We start from the raw sequence: 22,271 nt of genomic DNA on the forward strand, positions 1-22,271 counted from the left end.
TACTTATGGAGGGCACTGTGTATGTGTGTGTGTATATATATATATATATATATATATATATATATATATATATATATATATATATATATATATAGCTCATTATACAATATAGATTGTGTCAAATTAACTTCACATTGTTAAACAGGGATAGAGTGTGTCAATAATTCAAGCTAAATAAAATTCTGCTATCTAAAAAGAGGATAATAGTAAACAGTATTACTGTAGACTAATTTAAATGCATATATTTTTTAACACAACAGGAAAAAAAGAAAAACAAAATACAAAAAATACAAAAAAACTACAAAATACAAAATGATGGAATTGAAGTAGATTTAAATGAAATACTGTAATACCTTTTCATAATATATGTAATTATGAACTGTGCAGCTCTAATACAAAATCCATTTCAATAAAAAGTAAAAAAAAACACAACAAAAAAATTGGCATAGGTAATTTTGGTATTTTAACCCTGAGCTCATTTTGGAACACTGTTTAAGATATTTTAGATTTAGTCAGAGAGCTCTCTCTCTCAATGGAGTCCCTCCATTGAAGCTGTGTGAATGGTATACTGTCCATGTCCAGAAAGGTAAGAAAAACATCATCAAAGTAGTCCATGTGACATCAGAGGGTCATTTAGAATTTTTTTGAAGCATCGAAAATACATTTTGGTCCAAAAATAGCAAAAACTACAACTTTATTCATCATTGTCTTCTCTTCCCTGTCTGTTGTGAGAGAGCTCAAAACACAGCAGTTTGTCATATCCGGTTCGCGAACGAATCATTCGATGTAACCGGATCTTTTTGAACCAGTTCACCAAATCGAACTGAATCATTTTTAACGGTTCGCGTCTCCAATAAGCAATAATCCACAAATGACTTAAGCTGTTAACTTTTTTAATGTGGCTGACACTCCCTCTGAGTTAAATCAAACCAATATCCCGGAGTAATTCATGTACTCAAACTGTACACTGACTGAACTGCTGTGAAGAGAGAACCTAAAGCTGCGTTTCCACCGCAGGAACTTTACCCAGGAACTAGGGACTTTGGCCTGGTACTTGGTGTGTTTCCACCGCAGGAACCAGGAACTAAATAAAGTTCCGGGTAAAAAAATGCCCCTCAGAAAGTCCCTGCTGGCGAGGTGGTACTTTTTCAGAGTTCCGGAACTTTCGAGGGCGGGACTTTGGCGCTAAACATTCTGATTGGTTGAGTTCACGCAGCATTGGTTGAGTTCAACCACCATTTATTCGGATCAACATTTTCAAAATATTACTGTTATTGTGTCATGAAATGTAATTTTAAAAGTATTTCAGGCGAGAATGTAGTTGTTTAAAACTCAAATCTGTTGTTTATTTATAAAGACAGCGCCTATTTAAAAATGTGTTTCGCCGATCTCTGAGACGGTGAGCTCCACGCAATCAGCGGGAGCTCAGTCCTCATGTATCCGCCGAGAAGCAGCCTCACCTTGGATAGACCTTCTGATATGTGCCGCTGGCTCTGATGTCTCTTTAGTGGTTGAACATAAAATATATTTCAGCTGCGGGGTAAATCTAACAGCTTTTCTTTGGTCTGTATTCAATTTATCTATATGTTAAAATGAAAATAAAAAAGGCAAGTCTATATAATATTTCGTTTCATTGTGACGTCTGTATATAACGTTACACATATCCCTGAACTAAGTACATTTCTGCAGCTGTTATTATGTTTAAATGAAAACAAAAGGAGGCAGTGGTATTTTATATCCTATTTCGTGTTATTGTAAATATACTGAGGGGAAAATTGCTGTAGCCAAAGCCATCTGAGTTCACGCAGCATTGGTTGAGTTCAACCACCATTTATTTGGATCATTTTCAAATATTACTGTTATTGTGTCATGAAATGTAATTTTAAAAGTATTTCAGGCGAGAATGTAGTTGTTTAAAACTCAAATCTGTGGTTTATTTATAAAGACAGCGCCTATTTAAAAATGTGTTTCGCCGATCTCGTAGACGGTGAGCTCCACTCGATCAGCGGGAGGTCAGTCCTCATGTATCCGCAGAGAGCAGCCTCTCCTGGGATAGACCTTCTGATATGTGCCACTCTGATGTGTCTTTAGTGGTTAAACATAAAATATAATTCAGCTGCGGAGTAAATCTAACAGGTTTTCTTTGGTCTGTATTCAATTTAACTATATGTTAAAATGAAAATAAAAAAGGCAAATTTATATAATATTTTGTTTCATTGTAATGGCTGCATATACACATATCTCTGAACTAAGTACATTTCTGCAGCTGTTATTATGCTTAAATGAAAACCAAAGGAGGCAGTGGTATTTGATATCCTATTTCGTTTTATTGTAAATATACAGTAGGGAAAATTGCAGTAGCCAAGAAGAGCTGACTGAAGTTATTAAGTTTAATATATATATATATATATATATATATATATATATATATATATATATATATATATATATATATATATATATATAGTATATAGTTACGCTGCTGTTTATAGATTTACCGGACTTGCGTCGTTGCGGACATCACACTCCCCAGTCGAATGCACAAAGTCTGAACTAACTACCGATGATGCACGTCCAAAATCAGCATACTTTTTTTTTAATTTTTTATCAGCAGTACTTTGTATTGAGAAACGCGCACGGACCTACGTCACCAGCCATTTGCCTAATCTTCCCGGTACTTTACACCGCGGTGGAAACGCAGAAAGCAACAGGTCTGGGGGAAAAAAGTTCCTGGGAAAAAAAGTTCCTGGTAAAAATGTTCCGAGTAATTTCGGTGGAAACGCGGCATAAGATGAACACCAAGCCAAACCAGATAACAAACAAAAGATTGACTTCCAAAGGTCATACGGGTTTGGAACGATATGAGGGTGAGTTACTAATAACATAATTATGATTTTTCGATGAACTAACCCTTTAAAGCATTACATATGATCCATAATGTGACCATAAAAAAACTCTATGGCTCGTGTATTGCATAGAGCAAACTCCTCTTTTCCATTTTTTGACTCCATAAGAATAACAAAATAAGAGCCTCTCATTTTGCAAATGACAATAAGAAATAGGTAAAATTTTGCGTTGTTTACCCATCACAATTTCGGACAAGTGCTAGGCTTTGCCATTTTATTTGTAGGCAAGCTATTTGTGAAAAGCTGAGAGTTTAAAGAGAGTGAATGAGCAGATACACGTGGATGACAGGCATGCTTTAGTGAGTGTTTATAACCTGGAGTAATGTGTTTTAATCTCTTCTGGGGAGGATCTTACCACATATTTTAATTACATTTAAAACAGAATAATGCAGAGAAATGACCTTTGAGGTTTGTTATTTTAAAGGCCGTGTTGCAGGGTTAATTTTTCAACGAATTTGTGCAATTTGCTTGTTGGTAATAAGCATTTAAACTGTAATCCATTGTATTTTATGTTGTTGGGTATCACAAAATGGAATATAATACGAAAAAGTAGGTACTGTCTTACAGCGGTCTCCTTTCCCCCACAATTCAAGTTTATTCAAGTTTATTTGTATAGAGCTTTTTACAATACAAATCATTACAAAGCAACTTCACAGAAAATTATGTTTCTACAATATTTAGTAATAGCTTATAAGTGGTGACTGTGATTTGTGCACGTATGACAGGATTTGTAGAAAAATTAATACAAGACATAGTCAGCCAGACGATGAACATTATTAATATTATTAATAATTAATAATTATTATATGATGCAGTCACACTTGTAGCAATATTTTTTAGTTCTGTTTGTTGATTAAGGGTTAGCATCATCTGAGGTCCTCTGAGGGCCAGCATCATCTCTTCTCAGGTGTTCTGGATCCAGACTGGAGCTTGTGTAAATCCTAGTTACCGTGGCAAAACATAGAAACAAATAAAGACATCATTAGCATAGCTGCTGATCCAACAAAGTAAAATTAATTAGTTTAACCCAAGCTAAAGAATAAAAATGCGCATTTGATCAGATGCAACTACACTCACAATTTAAGATACATTATTCAAATGCTTGGCGAAAGAGATGCGTTTTTAATCTAGATTTAAACAGAGAGAGTGTGTCTGAGCACCGAACATTATCAGGAAGGCTATTCCAGAGTTTGGGAGCCTAATGTGAAAAAGCTCTACCTCCTTTAGTGGACTTTGCTATCCTAAGAACTACCAAAAGTCCAGCGTTTTTTAACCTTAGGGAGCATGATGGATTGTAACATGGTATAAGGCTAGTTAGGTACGCAGGAGCTAAACCATTTTGGGCCTTATATGTAAGTAATGATAATTTGCATTGCATTACGTCATGTAGGGGAGAGAATTTACCAAAGCCCGCCTTGAGAGCATTAAGAGTTACTAGAGAGACGAGAAGTAGACGAGAGTATTCAGATAGCGCAGATTATAGATAAATAGATAAATACATAGATATATATATAGATAGATAGAATAGACATATAGATAGATAGACAGACAGATATCAACCAACAGCAACCAAAACGCACTACCATGGGACATCACCGCCCACACAAGCACATGCCAAACACAGCGACAGACACGTGGCTACGTTTGCAACTGAAAAAAAAGAATTTTCACCAGAGGAAGAGATAAATGCTTAGAAATGTCCATATAGCTATTCATTTATTCGTAGGGGCTGTCATTGTTGTTTTAATTGCTGTGTGACCTCGGAACTCAGAGTACATCGATCTAGTACGAGGTCACGGGTGAGAAGTCATGGGTTTGACTGCCATTCCAGTGCACTTTCATGGGTTTAAGGTAGGAAAAACATGGGTTCTTTGATGAATGGTTGAAACTCATGTGCATTATTGCTAGCTATGAACGTGTGATATTTAGAGTCTCAGGACGCCTTGATCTGTATATGAAAATATGGGGTTCTTTTCTTGCATTGATTGAGAAAATGGTATAAAGAGATAAATGTAACGTCAAACATTCTTTGTCTCCTTAAGTGTGTAGGTAAAGTCTAGGACATCTCATGTGTCTAAACCCTAAATATATATATATTTAATTAGATTTTTATTTGTGTATTTTATTTTATTTTATTTTTGGGGAAGGGTGGGAGGGTCATTTGTTAGTTTTTTTCACATCATACTGTAATATCTATGACAGTCATTATTAAGTTTTATATTGAGTCAGTCCTGTTACTGTCAATTGTTTTAATCGAGATTGGATTGTTTTGTGTTCAAAAAAGCAAAATAAATATAAAAAAAGGAAGAACACGGGTTACAGGTTGCCTGAAACGCGGCATCATACTAGGCTATGGCTACCTTTCCTCCACTTCTCCACAACATGACGTCATCACCGGGTTGCATAAAAAAAAAAAAAAAAAAAAAAACGTTAATACCAAAAACGTAAAAAACTGCTCTTTAAGACAATTTTTGAGAAATTTTAAAAATGATATATATATCCTTAGTGATTTATGCACCCATTAATCGAAAGTGGTGGTTAACCTGCAACATGGCCTTTAAGGTACTGCACTGATTATGCCCATTTACTCATTATGGTGATCTGTGGGTCTCTTTTGAGGTCAAGTGGTTTGTTAAAAAGGTAACTAGGTAATTTAGAGAGAGACTGTAGGAGGGCATGGTGTGTAAGAGGTGAAAGAGATTAATATAGTTTATCTTGCCTAATATAAGAGAGAGAGACTGGAAGGAAAGGAAGAAAACAATTGGAGAGAGTGTGAGCGGGAATGTATTTGAGAGGTATAAACTGATGATGTGAAGGAGAAAGGATAAAGAAGCATGGAGGACGAGAAGGGTTTAGGTCATGGAGAGTGGTGATAAGGAGACAGAGGATAGAGAGCTGAAAAGAACATGAAAAGGGAGATGAAGAGTCAAAACAGGTAGTTGTGCTTCAGATCCCAAGAGCCGAACCTCATATCCCATCAGAGCCGAAATGATTGACCTACATATATTTTAATGTATTCATCCCAGAGTATATGATATATATATATATATATATATATATATATATATATATATATATATATATATATATATATATATAAATCAAGTTTTAACATTGTTTACATGTCTGTCTGGTGTTTTTGATATTCTTAGAGCCAAACCATGGGCAATTTCATCAGTCAACACCTAGCAACACAGACAGCCTTGTTCAATGGTAGTGACAGCAGCACCAATCCACCTGTGGCCACGCCCTTAATTATGCAGTATTGTAAACAAATGAGTTATAAAAAAAAAAATTCACTCCGTAACAGTTGTCATGAAGAGTAAAATTAGCTATATAGAACAAAAACACTTTATGTACAAGGCTCTAAACTTACATTTCTGCTGTCAAATTTGGCATTTTAACATGGGTCTACGGGGTGGACTTCTTTTTGGAGCCAGTCTCAATTACAGTTTAAATCACTTTCGTTTTTGTTTCAAGAGAGACACCGGAAGGTTGTCACTTGGTTCAGTCTGTGCCATTGTTTTCCATTTTAAGATGGTTTAACATCATAAAACAGCTAAACTATTAAAATATATATTTTTAAATATTAAAATAAAAATAATAATAAAAATAATATAGTAGATCCAGAAAAAAATGGACATTTATTGTCTTCTTGCTTCATACACTCATCATTTGAATGGATAATAATTAAAAACATTAAAAGGTTAATGGTGATACTTACATACAGTTTTTTTTAGAGAGAGAATTTATTATTATTATTATTATTATTATTATTATTATTATTAATTGTATATTTCTTATTTCTTAATTATTTTATTTTAATTGTTTACGTGTGCTATTATAATCAATGATCCGAATAGATTTTTGGTGAAGTACTGGCACTAAGGGTTAGTTTTTAGCCTTCAGCAAGTTTGCTACAAACTTCTAAAATGTAAAAACTTAAATCCAATCTTTCACCAGATAAGCTATACTTTTACAGAAGGATATCACAGCTTCTGCTTGCATAGGTGCTAACCAGAATTGCATTGAGCAGCTGACTTATTAGTAAAGCAACTTCTCCCATTTAGACAGAGCAAAATTGTGCATGGTGTTATTATGCATTTATGAATGCCATCTGCAGCCACGAGGATGGTTGCATGTTTTCTAACACAACTCTGATTCACCCTGATGCATTTCTCAGACTCTCAGTTCCATCTGCAGAAGGCTTGTTTTGTTCTCTTCCTGACAAGCAGCCAGTGTTTGTGTAATCTGCTCTCTTATGCATCTTCAAGATTAAGTAAGCCTTCCCTCTTCAGTCTGCTTGGAAAATATCACTGAGAGTGATGATTCTGTATTTGCGTTTAGTTTGGAGGTGACTGCTCATAATGCTAACTGATTACAGTGGAAATATTGCAGTTATTGCTGTTTAATGTGACTGTGACATGTAGCAGGAACAAGCTGGAGGAAACAGCAGTTTGATATTGAGAGCGACTCAGATGTTAAAATGGAATGAGATGGAGGGATGTCAACCCTATAACAGCTGCGTCGCATTAAAGATTTTTCCTGCCAATATTTAATCCAATGATACAGTGTCAGGGTGTACTGATTTAAAACTCATGGAGGTCTTGAACTTTCCAGACAAATTAGTGCTTGTTGTTTTATTGTTTTTGAAGCAGCAGCAGCTATTTGCACTAAGTGTAAATAGTGATAGAGGCTATTTACACTAAGTGCAAATAGCAACAGATGCTATTTACACTAGGGGAGAATAGCACATTTTCTTAGCCATAAGTGCTGTTTACAATAAGTGCAAATAGTTATAGAGGCTATTTACGCTAAGTGCAAATATCAATGAATTCTGAAAGTGTGAAAGTGAAAATAGCCATATTTTTTGTAACATGCTATTTACAATTACTTTTGAGTGCAGATATCGATAGATTCTATTTACACTGAAATGTTAAAGGGGGGGTGAAATGCTATTTCATGCATACTGAGTTTTTTACACTGTTAAAGAGTTGGATTCCCATGCTAAACATGGAAAAAGTTTCAAAATTTAAGTTGTACATTTGAAGGAGTATTTTTGTTCCCAAAATACTCCTTCCGGTTTGTCACAAGACATTCACTGATCAGAGGGAGAGCGTCGCAAAATGTCACAAAAGAAGTGTGTTTTTGGTTGCCAGGGCAAGACAACCCTGCACAGATTACCAAAAAAAACAGCATTAAGGGACCTGTGGATGGAGTTTATTTTTACAGAGCATCAACGGAGTTGTGCAAGTGTTTTTGTTTGTTCCCTGCATTTCGAAGATGCTTGTTTTACAAACAAGGCCCAGTTTGACGACGGATTTGCGTATCGTTTATTTCTTAAGGATGATGCAATCCCAACGAAAAAGGGTCACGATCGTGTGTTGGAACCGCAGGCGGTGAGTAAAACTGCTTAAAATATCTCTGCCTCCTTGTTAGTGCGTCCCCTCCCATGCCGGAGACCCGGGTTCGAGCCCCGCTCGGAGCGAGTCGTTGCTGCTGCTGCTCTCGTTCAGTTTCAGCCTCGGGATCTGATTCTGGATCATAAATAAATGTTGGAATCTGACTGTAAGCCATGGTTTGTTTTGGATGATGGTTTTTGCCTCACGGTAATGTCACAGCTTCCACATGCTCTCAACGCAAAAGCCTACTGGCGCTCGTGATTCTTTAGCTCCGCCCACACATCACGCCTCCAGCCGGTCGTGTTTTTCCGGGAAAAATCGGTTTCTTTCTCTTATGAATATAATAAAACTAAAGACTTTTTGGAGTTATGAAGGATGCAGTACTACTCTATAGGTACTAAAGATTAACAGGATATTGAGTGAAAACGAGCATTTCACCCCCGCTTTAAAATATATATAGGCCTTCTACTTATTAGAGTAAAAAACTCTTTCCCCACCAGAATTTTTGAAAAAAGCTGCCAGTCACGACCAGCGATTTTGATGATTTTCACTCAAATTTGTTAGCTTCCATTATATTTTGCTGTATGAATATTTGAATATGCTATATATCAAAATAAAGATCAGAGCCTCTCCTTAAAAAAAAAAAATCTGTTTTATTCTAGCTTAAAGCATTATTTTTTTATCACCACTTGAATATAGGTTCCATAAAATTTTATAGTTTTGAGCAAACATGTGCGAGTTACATCTCACACAAATCACATTCACTACTAGTCAAATTTTTATCAAAAACTGCATCTGGATAATATTCAGTGTGATTATCAAAGCAAAAATCCATCAACACCTCCATAGCTTGCACAGGCACATACCACTTTCTGTATCAACATTTTATTCCGTAACATTATGCTGCTGGAATTTATATGCTGTCTATTGCTGATGATCACATTACTTTTAATATGCATCGCTCGTTTCTACATCCTGTTCATGTGTGGGGGTTTTTTCGGGAGGTTTTGTACTCGTTCAGAAGATGTGTAATAGCGCCCCGAGTGTACAACAGTGTAAACACGAAAAACCGTAAAAATATGTCAATGGTGTGGAAAGAGTTAAATGGAATAAAGAAAAAAAAAATATTTCAATTTTAGTTGAAGTTTAGTTATTTTATGCACTTTATTATTTTATTTTGTTTTTGTTTGTATTAATATTTCTATTTTGCTTAATGTTTTTACATTTAACAATTTAAGTGTTTCTTCTTAAACTCTTATTTTAGTTAGTTGCAAATATAACATTTTACATTTTTATTTAAGATTTTCACATTTATGTTATTCATATATAATTTATATTTTGTTTAATTTCAGTTGCATTTCGATTACAAAAACAATTAACTACTTTTAGTTGCTGCTGTCTTGGTGGAAAACAGTCTTGCTAGCTTTATGTGAGAAAAAGACCAGATTAACTAATGACTTTTTTTTTTTTTTTTTGCTAGGGTGAACCGTCTCTTTAACTATGTACAATGGGCCTGTGCATTGGATAAGCATTTACATTTGCATTTACATATGTGTGTATGAGTGTGTTTCCAACCTAAATACCATCATTGTGACTGCTACTGAAGCTCCACTTTCTGAAACTTGGTTCATCTTTGGCAAATATTTGTGAGAAGTGTAAGCAGTGCAATGTTGAAGAGCAGTCCTTATAGGGGAACACCGAATATGTTTGTATTAGCAAGAAGCCAACTTGAGTGTCTGTCGTAGCCATGTCTTGAGTCACTTAAAAAATTGACATAATGGAGGATATATTCTTTCTTTCTCTTCCCTCACTCTGTTTTTCTCTATGCGTCTCGGCCTTCTCTTTCTGTCGCTTACACATTCTCAGATGATCTTTTTTTACCTCGTATCTGTGCCCATCCCCCCATTTCCTTTGTTTTCCCTCTCTCGTTCTCTCTCTCTCTCTCTCAGTCTATTGTAGAGTACTGCTGGTTTGAATGAGGTGATTGGTAACAGATGGCGCCGCTTTAAAAGGGCAAGGGAATTTGTGCCCCATTAGGTCACTGGGCCACAGCTTTCTGGCTCATATCTGGCTCTCAATCTCAATAAAAAGCGGACCTTCAAATGAGAGTATTGATTTAACATGAGGATCAATTATGAGGAATATCACAGGCTAAGTAACAGTTTGCATGTTGGGAATATATGTACATTTTCAAGCTGGCCAACAGCAGTACTTTAGAACACAGACTGTAAAACACTGTACATTTTTGATAATGTTGGTTGATAAAAAATAAATAAAAATACCACTGTTAGTTCATGTCAGCTCAGGCCCATTAAATAATACAAACAGATACAACTCTTTTTTTTTCAGTAAATGTAGAAAATGTATGTACACTACAACATTTGCCCCAAATGACAGTCTGGATGAGTCGATGCTAGTTGCTGAAAGTCAGAGTCAGCCTACAGATTGACAGATTCCACAAAATATCTTGTAATGCATGGTGGGCACAAACTTCGATATTTTAGCTTCAGACTTTGATTGCATCTAATATTTGATATCCTCTGACTAGATGCAATCACAGTTGAATATTTTGAGGTGATTTTAGAAAACACATTGTTTTTATTTGTCATGTGTCTCCTGTTTACCTTACTGTTGGGTGCATGATTTTGCACTCCAAAGGAAATGCACTATCGTTATATCAATGGACCATTTTAGAGGAGCAAAACCACACAAAGCAAAAAAAATAAATAAACAAAACACACTTTAAAAATATGAAAATAAAATACTTTTATACACATGCATTCAAGTAAGAGGGAGGCAAATTAAGTGGCTTAACTGACAACTCCATCCATTATAATTAGTACAAAAATCTAGTTTTGAAACATGCTGCTTACTTCCAGTATGGACAATATGCCAGAGGTGGCTCTCTGTTGTCATGACAATCAGCGAGTCTCTTGTTTTCTGTCTGCACTATATGTTTATTTTTAATGATTTTAATTTATAAGAAGTGATTTGGACCGCAGTCTACTAATCTTTGCCCCCAGCTCTAGACTGTTCACTACCTGATTGCCTTCACATTGTTTGTAAAGTCTCATTCCCCTCAGATGAACAATAAAACACACAGCTGTCATCTCTCCTGTGTTGAGACCGCAGATGTTCTTACTGCTGCACTTTCAGTCCAGCATTTTCAAAACTGTGAAAACACCTTCAGTTTTTCAGACAGGAAGAAAAACAAAAGGGGTTGCAGACTGCAGAATACATACAGGTGAAATCTGGTATGTTTCTCTTGACCTTGAGCGCAATTATGAGAAGCTCTTTGAGTGTTTTAAAATATTAAACAGAAGCTTGCCACATGTTCTGAAAATCTTACTTGCTTTGAAAGTAAAATAAGCTCATTGATAACTGCTTTGTCAGTTTTCACAATCTGAGTGACCTTGAAAACTGCTAAATGTGCTGAAACTAAACCAGATTTTTTTTATCTTTGTTATGGCACCACTTATGCATTATGCACATAGTGTTGCTCCGTGGTTTCAATGATGGTCTAACAGTAGTTTAAGCTTTTTATTTTTCTTGATGATTTGTGGCTATTGGGGTGTTCTGGGATGTTAGGCGCTGTCAGGTGGTTTATAGGGTGTTCTAGTCAAACCAGCCCATCCTCGTTCTTTATTATATTCTGTTTTGTAGATATGACTCGAATCCCACCTTCAGTGTAAATGTATGGCTTTTTTCCCTCCCTGTGAAAATTTGTCAGTTTGATACTAACAGTAGTAAACACCCCTATTCAACATGTCAATGTCTGTAGGACAAATTTTAGGGGATGAGTCATGTTGTATCACTTTCAACTTGGGATTCGTTGCAAACGAAATACTCTATATGTAATTCAATAGTGATGCAGCTTGAAAATTTTTCACTTCACTGACTATGAGAGTCATACTTTAAACTGCATAAATGGTAGTCGGTTACACATCCTGGGTTGTGGTAGATCTTTAGTGGCATATAAGGTTTCAATTTCTTCTAACCAATTTCACACCTACTCACATTCATCAAGCAAACATCCTGCACACTTCTGTTACTACACAACAGAACCAAGCAAAAACATAAATAAGGCGTGATTTGAAAAATTCAGGAAATGAGAAAATAACTGATTAGAGATCTCTCTCTCTCTCTCTCTCTCTCTCTCTCTCTCTCTCACTCTCTTTTTGTTATGGCCACCCTGAAGCGAAGTGGATTGACTCAGAGCTTATTACACAGCTACTTGCCACTTGTGTAAATAATTAGACATGAAATATTGATTTGAGTTGAAATATTTTATTAGCTCTTTAAACATGAAGATTCCACAAAGAAAAGCAGTTTCTAACAAATAACAACATACAATGTTATTCAAGAACAAAGTGGTTTGAAATCTTACCTGTTTATTACCTTAAAAATCTTTAAAATATTACTGCAGGCCTACTGTTAATACTGAAGTACTCCATTTTAAATACAATTTACAATAAATAGTCAATAAATGAGGCACAAGATGATTGCAGTTGCATTTGAATGAAATGAGTTAGAGCATGGCAGTGTGAGATGTGGAAGTAGCAACAGTTTCAAATACCCAGATGAGCTGTATGTTACATGGTTTTGCTATCAGGGAATAACACATCTTGAAATGTTGCAAATGCCCTGTCAGAATCAAGTTTTCCAGAGAGCTGTTTAATGATTTTTTAAAAATAATTTTATATTATTATTATTATTGGATACACTTGTTAATAGAAAATGTGATAATGTAAAAATTTACTAAACCAACTTCTGTTTATCTATGCAATAAACCAATGTGCAATGCATATGTGTGAACAGATAAAGAAATGAATAGTGAATTTGTACGTAAGGTGGCTTTTTCTTATGAGATGGCTCTTTTTTTTAAGTGTGTTCAAGTAAGCCTTTCAATTAAGAACTATAAGTATTTTTTTTCTTCTGCTGATTGCTGAATTGCACTTGTTTTTCTTCTTAAAAAAAAAAAAAAAAACACTCATACACAAACTGAGACAAGTCCAATTCTTTTATTTCCTCAAACCCAGCTATGCATAAAACAAGCACATTAATCTAAGACGAAGTCCACTGGACAGTTAACCCACAGAAGTGTGATGAGGCACACTTATTTTCACCTTAGTGCCTCCTACACTGCAAATCCTCACCATTGTTTCTTTAGAAGCTGTACTGTGTGGTTCTTCTGATGTCCAGCAGAAGAATTGGACCAGCACAGCTTCCATTTTGATTTTTTTTTTTTTTTGTCCGTCTCTTATTATCTGGGATTGAGCAATCAACATAAACATTATTATCATTAAAGGCAGGTGAATGACAACAGAACGCACACTAGAAAACTGAGACTCATCACACTTTGATGTTTGAAGTCTGACAAAAAAGCCCTAGATTGTAGTGAAAAGCAACAGTGTTCTTTTATAGCATTATATTTACTCTTGAAACAATATAGCCCATTGTTTTGTCTGTTTTCAACCTGCTAATGAAAAATTTCACCACAGAACCAATGTCCTGCATCCTAATGTGACCAACTAAAATAGTTATTGTTTCTGAATGATTAAGTTGAGTAAACAATTTATTGATTTAGTAAATACAATGTCATATGCTCCACCTCCAGAGGGACAACCTTCGAAATGAGACACGGCCATATATAGACCAGGGGTGTTCAGTTACAAGGGTCCAGCCCCTGTATTTTCAAAAAACTTCATTGTGTAAAGGCACCACATTATTAATTATTCACAAAAATTTAATTGAAGGGTCTAAGTCAACCCAGAGTGCTTGTGGTGTGTGCATCTCTGCTGTTTGGATGCACTGCTAACTTAAAGTGAAGAAATGGTAATGGTGCAACTGTTGTCTCAGTCCACTGTCTGCTAACTGCTGACCCCTGATATACACAGTCTGTGATTTTGAACAAATCAGTTGAGTGAATGATTCAATGATTTACACATAAAGACAAGCTAAATTCAGAAATGCATACAACTCTTACTATATTTACCATATCTTCCTATGGCTGAAATAGTAAGAATAATAAACAAGCACATGGATATGAGTTTAGCAACAATCACTTTTAGTTCATTCCTCATTGTGATTGATTTAGTGATTCACTCATGCAAACACTCGTTTGTTTTGTACTTTAATGAATCAGCATTTTATGAACACTTCAGCTCAGTGAATGATTCAGTGACTCAATCATAAAGACAGTAATTTGTTTAGTTCCTAAATAAATCAATGTTTTTGAACAAACTGGCTGAGTGAATGATTCAATGATTCAATTATATTCAACACAGTCACTTGTTTCATGCTGCTGGACTTTAAATTAGGACTTTTGGGACACCACTCAAATACAAGTCCCTCCCCAATGTAACACTATTGGTAAAGCCAAAAGTCAAAACAGTGTTTACTCTCTACTGGAAGTCAACCGACTTTAAGCTTATGTTGTTGTCTCTGCGTTTTAAGTTAGTATAGGAAAAAGATGCTCAAAAAAATTACGCACATTATCTTTAAAAGGAATTGCATAATCTCAGTGACGCTTGATTCCTTAACAGTCTCACATTTTCTCATGCCAGCTATTCATTCAGTCAGGTAACTGTTGGAGGGTGTTACATCAGTGGGAGCAAAAGGATGGATGTGCTACATTAGTTGAAGGAAGCAGATGGATGTGCACTTGCTTACATTTGGCAGCCAACCTTTGCCCAATATAATGTAGAAGGTGGGACTCAGATTGCAGCACATCAATATGCAGGAAATGCTCTGGTGAATTTAACATACAGTTTTGCACTTTATTGCACTTTCGTTGATTTTGAGTGTGTCATTTATAGCAGACATATGCATTGTTTGATTAAAGACCCTTTAGTGTAAATAGAGACCTTATGTTGTTTTTTCAGTGCTCTTAAAGTTCCTGCCGTCTTTCTCAAATCATGCTCCCGTCCTCTCCTCTATCTTTTACCTACTGGGGCTCCACCTCAGAAATGAATCGCCATTCAACTCTCGCTTGATTGAACTGCACAGACCACTGCCACTGCCCAAGTTTACCTGCTGAAAACTACTAGCGGATGATTTAGCTTTCAGTCCATGGAGGAAAAAAAAATGTTTCAGTTCAGTGGTTTTGTGGCCACAGGGACCTTGTGAAATTAATTAAAAGACATTTAATATTTTTTCTATTATTGTGCCCAATAGTAAAGGTGGTTCTTCAGTATGAATACATTTCCCTTTTTTTATTATTCTTTCCCTTGGTTAAACAAGTAGAATAAATGTGCCACCATTTGCTGAGGCCATTTCACAGCTTTATAAGTTACCCAAATACTTCTGTTGATGTCTATATTAATCTGTACAAATCAAACGGTAAAAGAAAATACTTTTTATATTTTTAGAATCCTTTTTATATATTCCTTTTGTATTTAATATTTAAATAATAAAGTAGTCACCAGTGTTAATTTTGACACGAAATTTTTATTTAGTTTTAGTCTTAGTCTTTTGACTATAATTCTTTTTAGTTTTAGTTGAGTTTTAGTCATCTGATTTGTTTTAATTTTAGTCTTATTTTAGTCGACTAAAATTGCTTGGTATTTTAGTCGACTAAAATAAGACTAAAATCAATAACAGATTTACTAGACAATTTTTTACAGCTGGTATAGGAAACAAACTTAACCAAAATATATAAAACACAAATTCAACTTTATTTCAACACAACTGTGTCTTTATTTCGATTCAAAAGCTTTTATGCAGCAACAAACACTGTCATGATAATGTAAACAATAACTAGCTGCCAATTGACCATCAATAAAAGAAAAATAAAGTTAGGTCCAGGACCTTAAAGCTTACAGCTGAGCTGAACAATAAGTGCATACATTTAAAGTAAATATTTAATAAGTTGGCAGCTAGGTGGATAAAAAAAAGTAACAAGATTTTATAAGGTATTCATTTGTCTAGCAATATTGTATGTTTTAAATACTACAATATTGCTAGATTTGTATGTATAATGATAGGATGTGAACATTCATGTTTCACATGACTAATATAGAAATATTTGTGATATTGTCAACAAGTAGAACATTATAAAACATACTAAACATTAGTATAAATCAAATGTATTTATCATGATATTACGTATTAGTATTGTGCTCGCATCTAATCTGAAGAAGGGGCTATTTTACAGTACTTTTCAGTTCGTAATATTTAATGTTACAACATCTACGCACAGCAGTCTTCCAATTTTGCTTAGCTCAATAAACAAAAGAACATCGTTGTGAAATTACATTTGAGAAAATGTCCGGGTGGCTCGTCTGTAAATGTCTTTTCAAATTGGTTGTGTTCTTGCCACGAATGAGCGCTCCGCGTGCTTTACAGTTTGTTTTGTTTTGTTCGTCGTCAAACGTGAAGTGAGCTGTGGACATTTTGTCGCTCTTTTAGACATCACCTCTTCGAATGCCATCTTCCCGGGAGCTCATTTAAAAACTGAAAACCTTCGCTTCACGTCTCAATAAGTCAGGCTCGGATTGGTTCTCTTCTCTCATGCAGTCTGTTCCGTTTTGCCGGTTCTTTTGTTCATTCCTCGCATCTCTCCCGTCTGCTGATTTGATTTTCGTCACAGTCTATTTTCGTCTCGTCCTTTATTCGTTGACGATAATGTCAATCAATTTAGTCATAGTTTTAGTCTCCATCAGTGCCTTCTATTTTAGTTTTCGTTTCGTTTTCGTCCGCAAAAATATATTCGTGACGAAAATAATGACGAAAATATTTAGTCAACGAAATTAACACTGGTAGTCACATTGTGAGAAATACATTGACTACTTTGATGATGTTTTTCTTATCCTTCTGGACAAGGACAGTATACCGTACATACAGTTTAATGGAGGCACTGAGAGCTCTCGGACTAAATCGAAAATACATTTTGATCCAAAAATAGGAAAAACTACCACTTTATTCAGCATTGTCTTCTTTTATGTGTCTGTTGTGAGAGAGAGTTCAAAACAAAGCAGTTTGCGATATCCGGTTCGCGAACGAATAATTCGATGTAACCGGATCTTTTTGAACCACTTCACCAAATCGAACTGAATCGTTTTAAACGGTTTGAGTACCAATAAGCATTAATCCACAAATTACTTAAGCTGTTAACTATTTTAATGTGGCTGACACTCCCTCTGAGTTAAAACAAACCAATATCCCAGAGTAATTCATTTTGTCAAACTGTACACTGACTGTACTGCTGTGAAAGAGAGAACTGAAGATGAACACCGAGCCGATCCAAATAATGAACAAAACATAGACTCGTTCACGAGTCAAGAACCATTTGCATCGGTTTTCGGATCACCTGTACTTCTTTTGGACAGTTTGATTCAATAAACCGGTTGAAGAAAACGGTTCACTGGTTCTTTTGTGCTTGATGTAATGGCGTCATTGGCAAACTAGCAATGAATCAGTTCAGAATCAATCACCAAAACAATTAGCTCTGTTTCAGATGCTCTGTGTGTCAGTCTGCTTCACGCTGAATCACACATGCGCAGTATCATCAGCTCCTCGGTTCACGAATCGGACGCGTCTGACAGAAACAGTTCTTGACTCGAGAACGAGTCAGCCTGTTCATTATCTGGCTCGGCTCTGTGTCCATCTTCAGTTCTCTCTTCACAGCAGTTCAGTCAGTGTATTGTTTGAGTACATGAATTACTCCGGGATATTGGTTTGTTTTAACTCAGAGAGAGTGTCAGCCACATTAAAATAGTTAACAGCTTAAGTCATTTGTGGATTAATGTGTATTGGAGATGCAAACCATTTAAAATGATTCAGTTCGATTTGGTGAACTGGTTCAAAAAGAACTGGATATCACAAACTGCTTTGTTTTTAACTCTCTTTCACAACAGACACGGAAGAGAAGACAATGCTGAATAAAGTCATAGTTTTAGACCAAAATGTATTTTCGATGCTTAAAAAAAAAAAAAAAACTGACCCTCTGACACAGTCACATGGACTTACTTTGATGATGTTTTTCTTACATTTCTGGACATGGACAGTATACCGTTCACACAGTTTCAATGGAGGGACTGAGAGCTCTCTATTTTAGACTAAATCTAAAATATCTTAAACTGTGTTCCAAAGATAAACGGAGGTCTTACAGGTTTTCAACAAAATTAGGATAAGTTATTAATGACATAATTTTGCTATTTGGGTGAACTAACCCTTTAATATCAGGAATATACAAAATGAAAGCTTGTTGTTACATTGTCTGAATTGCTTAAAGAATTAAGGCAACTTTAAGTCAAGTCAAGTCTTTATTTATATAACGCTTTAAACAAAATACACTGCGTCAAAGCAACTGAACAACATTCATTAGGAAAACAGTGTGTCAATAATGCAAAATGACAGTTAAAGGCCGTTCATCATTGAATTCAGTGACTTTAGGTTCTACAACCACGCAAGATGTGTTTGTAATTGAAATATGGATGCTAAGTGTAGCTTCAAGGGGCATTTTGTTGTCATGACGACCTGAGATGACTTTGACTAATTGTAAAGCACTGTGTAAGCAAACTTAACTGAAGATTTATGTAGGAAATGTGTAACAAGAAGTTACCTGTTTAAAAAGAACAACATAATTTCATTCTGGAGATTTAAACATCAAAGTAAATCTGTCCATGAGAGTTATTTGGACACAATTGCACAAAAAACACTGACCTATTGACATGCAAAGTGAACTGTAAATGTCAGAGGGTTTTAGCCTGCAGGTTATTAGTTAGGATCAGCATTAAAACAATGACTCAAACCTGGTTGATCACATTAAGTTCTCTGTCTTTTTCCCCCACAACTCACAGATGTTTGCCACTGTGTCAGTGTGGCTGAGCGCAGAAGAGGTAATGAGTGTGTAGCACAGAGTAGTGATTTGCTCGAGTGGTTAGTGTTTATGTGTGGATGTGAGGTTTGCTAATAGGTAGGTGTGTTTTGTTTGTTAATTGTAATACAAAAAAAGAGTGCATTTCTCACTATGCTGTAAAAAGTGCTTACCTTTATAATGGTGGTAATTCTAAGTACAGGGTGATAGACCGATGGAGAAGATCAGCACAGTGAAGGTTTGTGGCATTTATGAAACACTTTTGAATCCTTGTAGTTATTATGGCTGGAGTTTGGGGAATTGGGGTCTCATAAAGTGTGAAAATCATGGAGATAATTCATGAATGCGTAGATAATGGTGCTCTCTCAGTGATAATACACAAATCAAACTGCAAGCTGTGTTCTCTTATTGAAATGTTATGGACATGCGCGTGCACACACACACAACCATCTCCTCAGTCTCAGCGGCAGTCTCCACGCCAGCTTTAGATTGAAAATGTGCCATCATTTCATTCTTGTCGGATGCAAAAGGTCATCACTCTGATTCGCTGCATGTTTCGAGACTTTTTTTCATTTCCTAACCTATTCCTCGCTCCTCAGCAGCTCTTTGCAAAATTGTGGTCTAATGACTCACCTCTTCTGTTTTGGTGGTATTGCCATTGTTAGAGCTTCATCCCAAAAAGCAATATCATTCACAAAGGGATATTGAATTGAGATCAAAGAATGTTTCACACAGATGTTTCTTAAGGTTAGTCTCTATGCTCTCACTATAGCCACTAGATAGGTGAAAGTATCACTTACTTCTATTAGAACAATAATTTAAAAGTGGGAAAGAGAGAGGCTTTTAACTGTAACACCGTAATTGTTTAGTCTGTGAAGTGATTTGTGTTCCAATGCTGCAATGTATTTTTAATTTCCGTGTGTAGAGACTTTCTTAGTTTATTCAGCGATAATTTACTGTATGCTGTACATGGCATTCATCTCATTCAAATGTAAATACATTGCACTGTAGTGCTTTTAAAATGTTGTTTAGTTTGAGCTGTTTGACTTGTCTACTTACGGCTCAGTGATGTGGGTTTTGGAAAATATAGCCATTTCGCAAGAGCATAGTTAGCCAACTCTTAGTTCTCTCAATACCAACATTTGGTGTTTCCCGAATCCATATTTCGAAACAGTTCCAAACAGCATTGCAAAGCTGTGTGACTGGAATTACAGCTTTTGACCATAGTTTCCTGTTAGTATGGGTCATGCACTGTAGCAAAATAAACAAGCTAATGTATAACAATCTATAACTTTAATTCCATTAATATACAAATTTCATTCAATCTGACTGACAAATTGGAACAAATTTTTATTATGTTAAAATTCTGCGAGTATTTTTACATGCAGAGACAGCTATAAGTGATCTATTTTTCTAAAAGTGTAAACAGCATACAACTTTGGCCTGTGTCGCAAGTCTGACAAAAATACTCTCATGGAAATTCATAACTGTACTCAAATAAATCCTTCATTTTTTTATGATATCCATTTAGTCTGACCTATTGCGGGCAGGGAATGTGTTATAGAATGTATGCTTTAAAGTCATTATTTTTGCAATTCTGTTTCAGTGACTCCAGTGGCTATTCAATAACACACTTCACCTTTAAGTATCATATCTCATCGTTTAGTTAAGGAAATCCTGCATGTGCTGTGGACTGCAGTCATGCTCCATAATCAGAGAGCCAGTGGCACACAAAATGTAACAACGTGACTTTATGGTTATAAATGTTGTAGTGGCTCTCTGCATGTGTGTTTGTGTGTGTGTTGTTCTTTGTGCATGTCCTGATGGATAGACTAGATGACAGAGTCGGTACTCACATCCTGCACACCCTTTGCTCTAATCATAGCCTCCCTCTCTGAAAAGATCACGGCTCTGACCACCAGCCCTGTCCAAAGCCACACAATAACACTCCAGCTAAAGCCTGGCCTCTTATCAGCCTGGTATTTCCCGATAGAGGACAGCGTGATGAAGATTCACTTCTTGAAGGAATGATGGAATAGAGCAGGACTGATGGCTAGTTGAGATCATATGTTTTTATTTTCTCTCATTGAGCAAGTGCTTTGAATCGTGTGAGGCTTTTACAGGAAAATGCCATCTGCCATCTGAATGGGAGCATAACTTTTTTTTTTTATTCAGAGGGTCTGTGATTAATATTATTTATCAATACCATATTAGTTTATGTAGACTCGAAATCTGTACAGACAGTCTAAATATCTTCAAAAAATCATTCTAATTTGGTGATTTGGTGCTCAACAAAAAAAAATGTAATTACATTTCATTTGTGCTGCTTCGTGTTTTTGTTGAAACCATTTTCAGGTTTCTCTGATGAGTACAGAGAACAACACTGATTTTAAAAAGAAACCTGTTGTAACAATATAGATGTACTGTCACTTTTGATGAATTTGTTTCGTCCTTGCTTGAATAAAAGTATTTAGAAAAGCTCTTACTGAATTTAAACTTTTGAATGGTAGTGTATCATCCTATATTAATATTGCATTTGGGAGTTTTACATTTAGAGTACTGTTTTTTAATGCTCACTTACAGCAAATGCAACTTATTTGAAACAGGTAATTATAATATTTAGCAAACTCAAAACAAATATCAATTTTTCATCCTGTGCATTATGATTGTGTAGTCAACCCTGAAACGTGTATAGAAGCATCTTTTCTCTGTATCTTAATGTGCAAAGCATTGCTTGAAAAGACTAAGTATTGGTGAAATGGCATAAACCTCTGCCAAAAGAGTATGTGTGTGTGGTGTTATCACAGTGACACTTAGTTTTTTTCCCACTTTGTCTCTCTTAGGGAGCTCCTGGGTCAAGGCTTTACTGAAACTCACTATGAGAATGGCCGCCCTGTCACTCAAATCAACAATCACACTGTAAGTAGGACTAAGGCATCTCTGTGTGTGTGTGTGTCTGTCTGTCTCTGTGTGTCTTTGTTCCTCTTTGCTTTTCTCAGTTCTCATATTTCAGTTTCATTGTGTTTTATTTGCTTGACATGTAAAGCTCGATTTATAATCTTACAACAGAATGTTAAAAACATAAATGTTAGATTAGTATGTCAATTAAACTTATTTGTTTAGTGTGATTAATTATAAAAAAAC

At 35.5% G+C, this 22,271-nt stretch overlaps 1 protein-coding gene across 1 annotated transcript in view; it reads left to right on the top strand.

Annotated features, from left to right (window-relative positions):
- The window catches only part of LOC128016627 (disintegrin and metalloproteinase domain-containing protein 33), a 92,692-nt gene that overhangs the window by 32,620 nt on the left and 37,801 nt on the right, over positions 1-22,271 (top strand). The window contains exon 4 of the mRNA XM_052601291.1: positions 21,971-22,046. Within this exon, the coding sequence (XP_052457251.1) occupies positions 21,971-22,046 (76 nt within the window). The remainder of the gene's footprint in view (positions 1-21,970; positions 22,047-22,271) is intronic.

Source organism: Carassius gibelio, chromosome A7, assembly GCF_023724105.1.
Source record: "Carassius gibelio isolate Cgi1373 ecotype wild population from Czech Republic chromosome A7, carGib1.2-hapl.c, whole genome shotgun sequence".
Classification (NCBI taxonomy): domain Eukaryota; kingdom Metazoa; phylum Chordata; class Actinopteri; order Cypriniformes; family Cyprinidae; genus Carassius; species Carassius gibelio.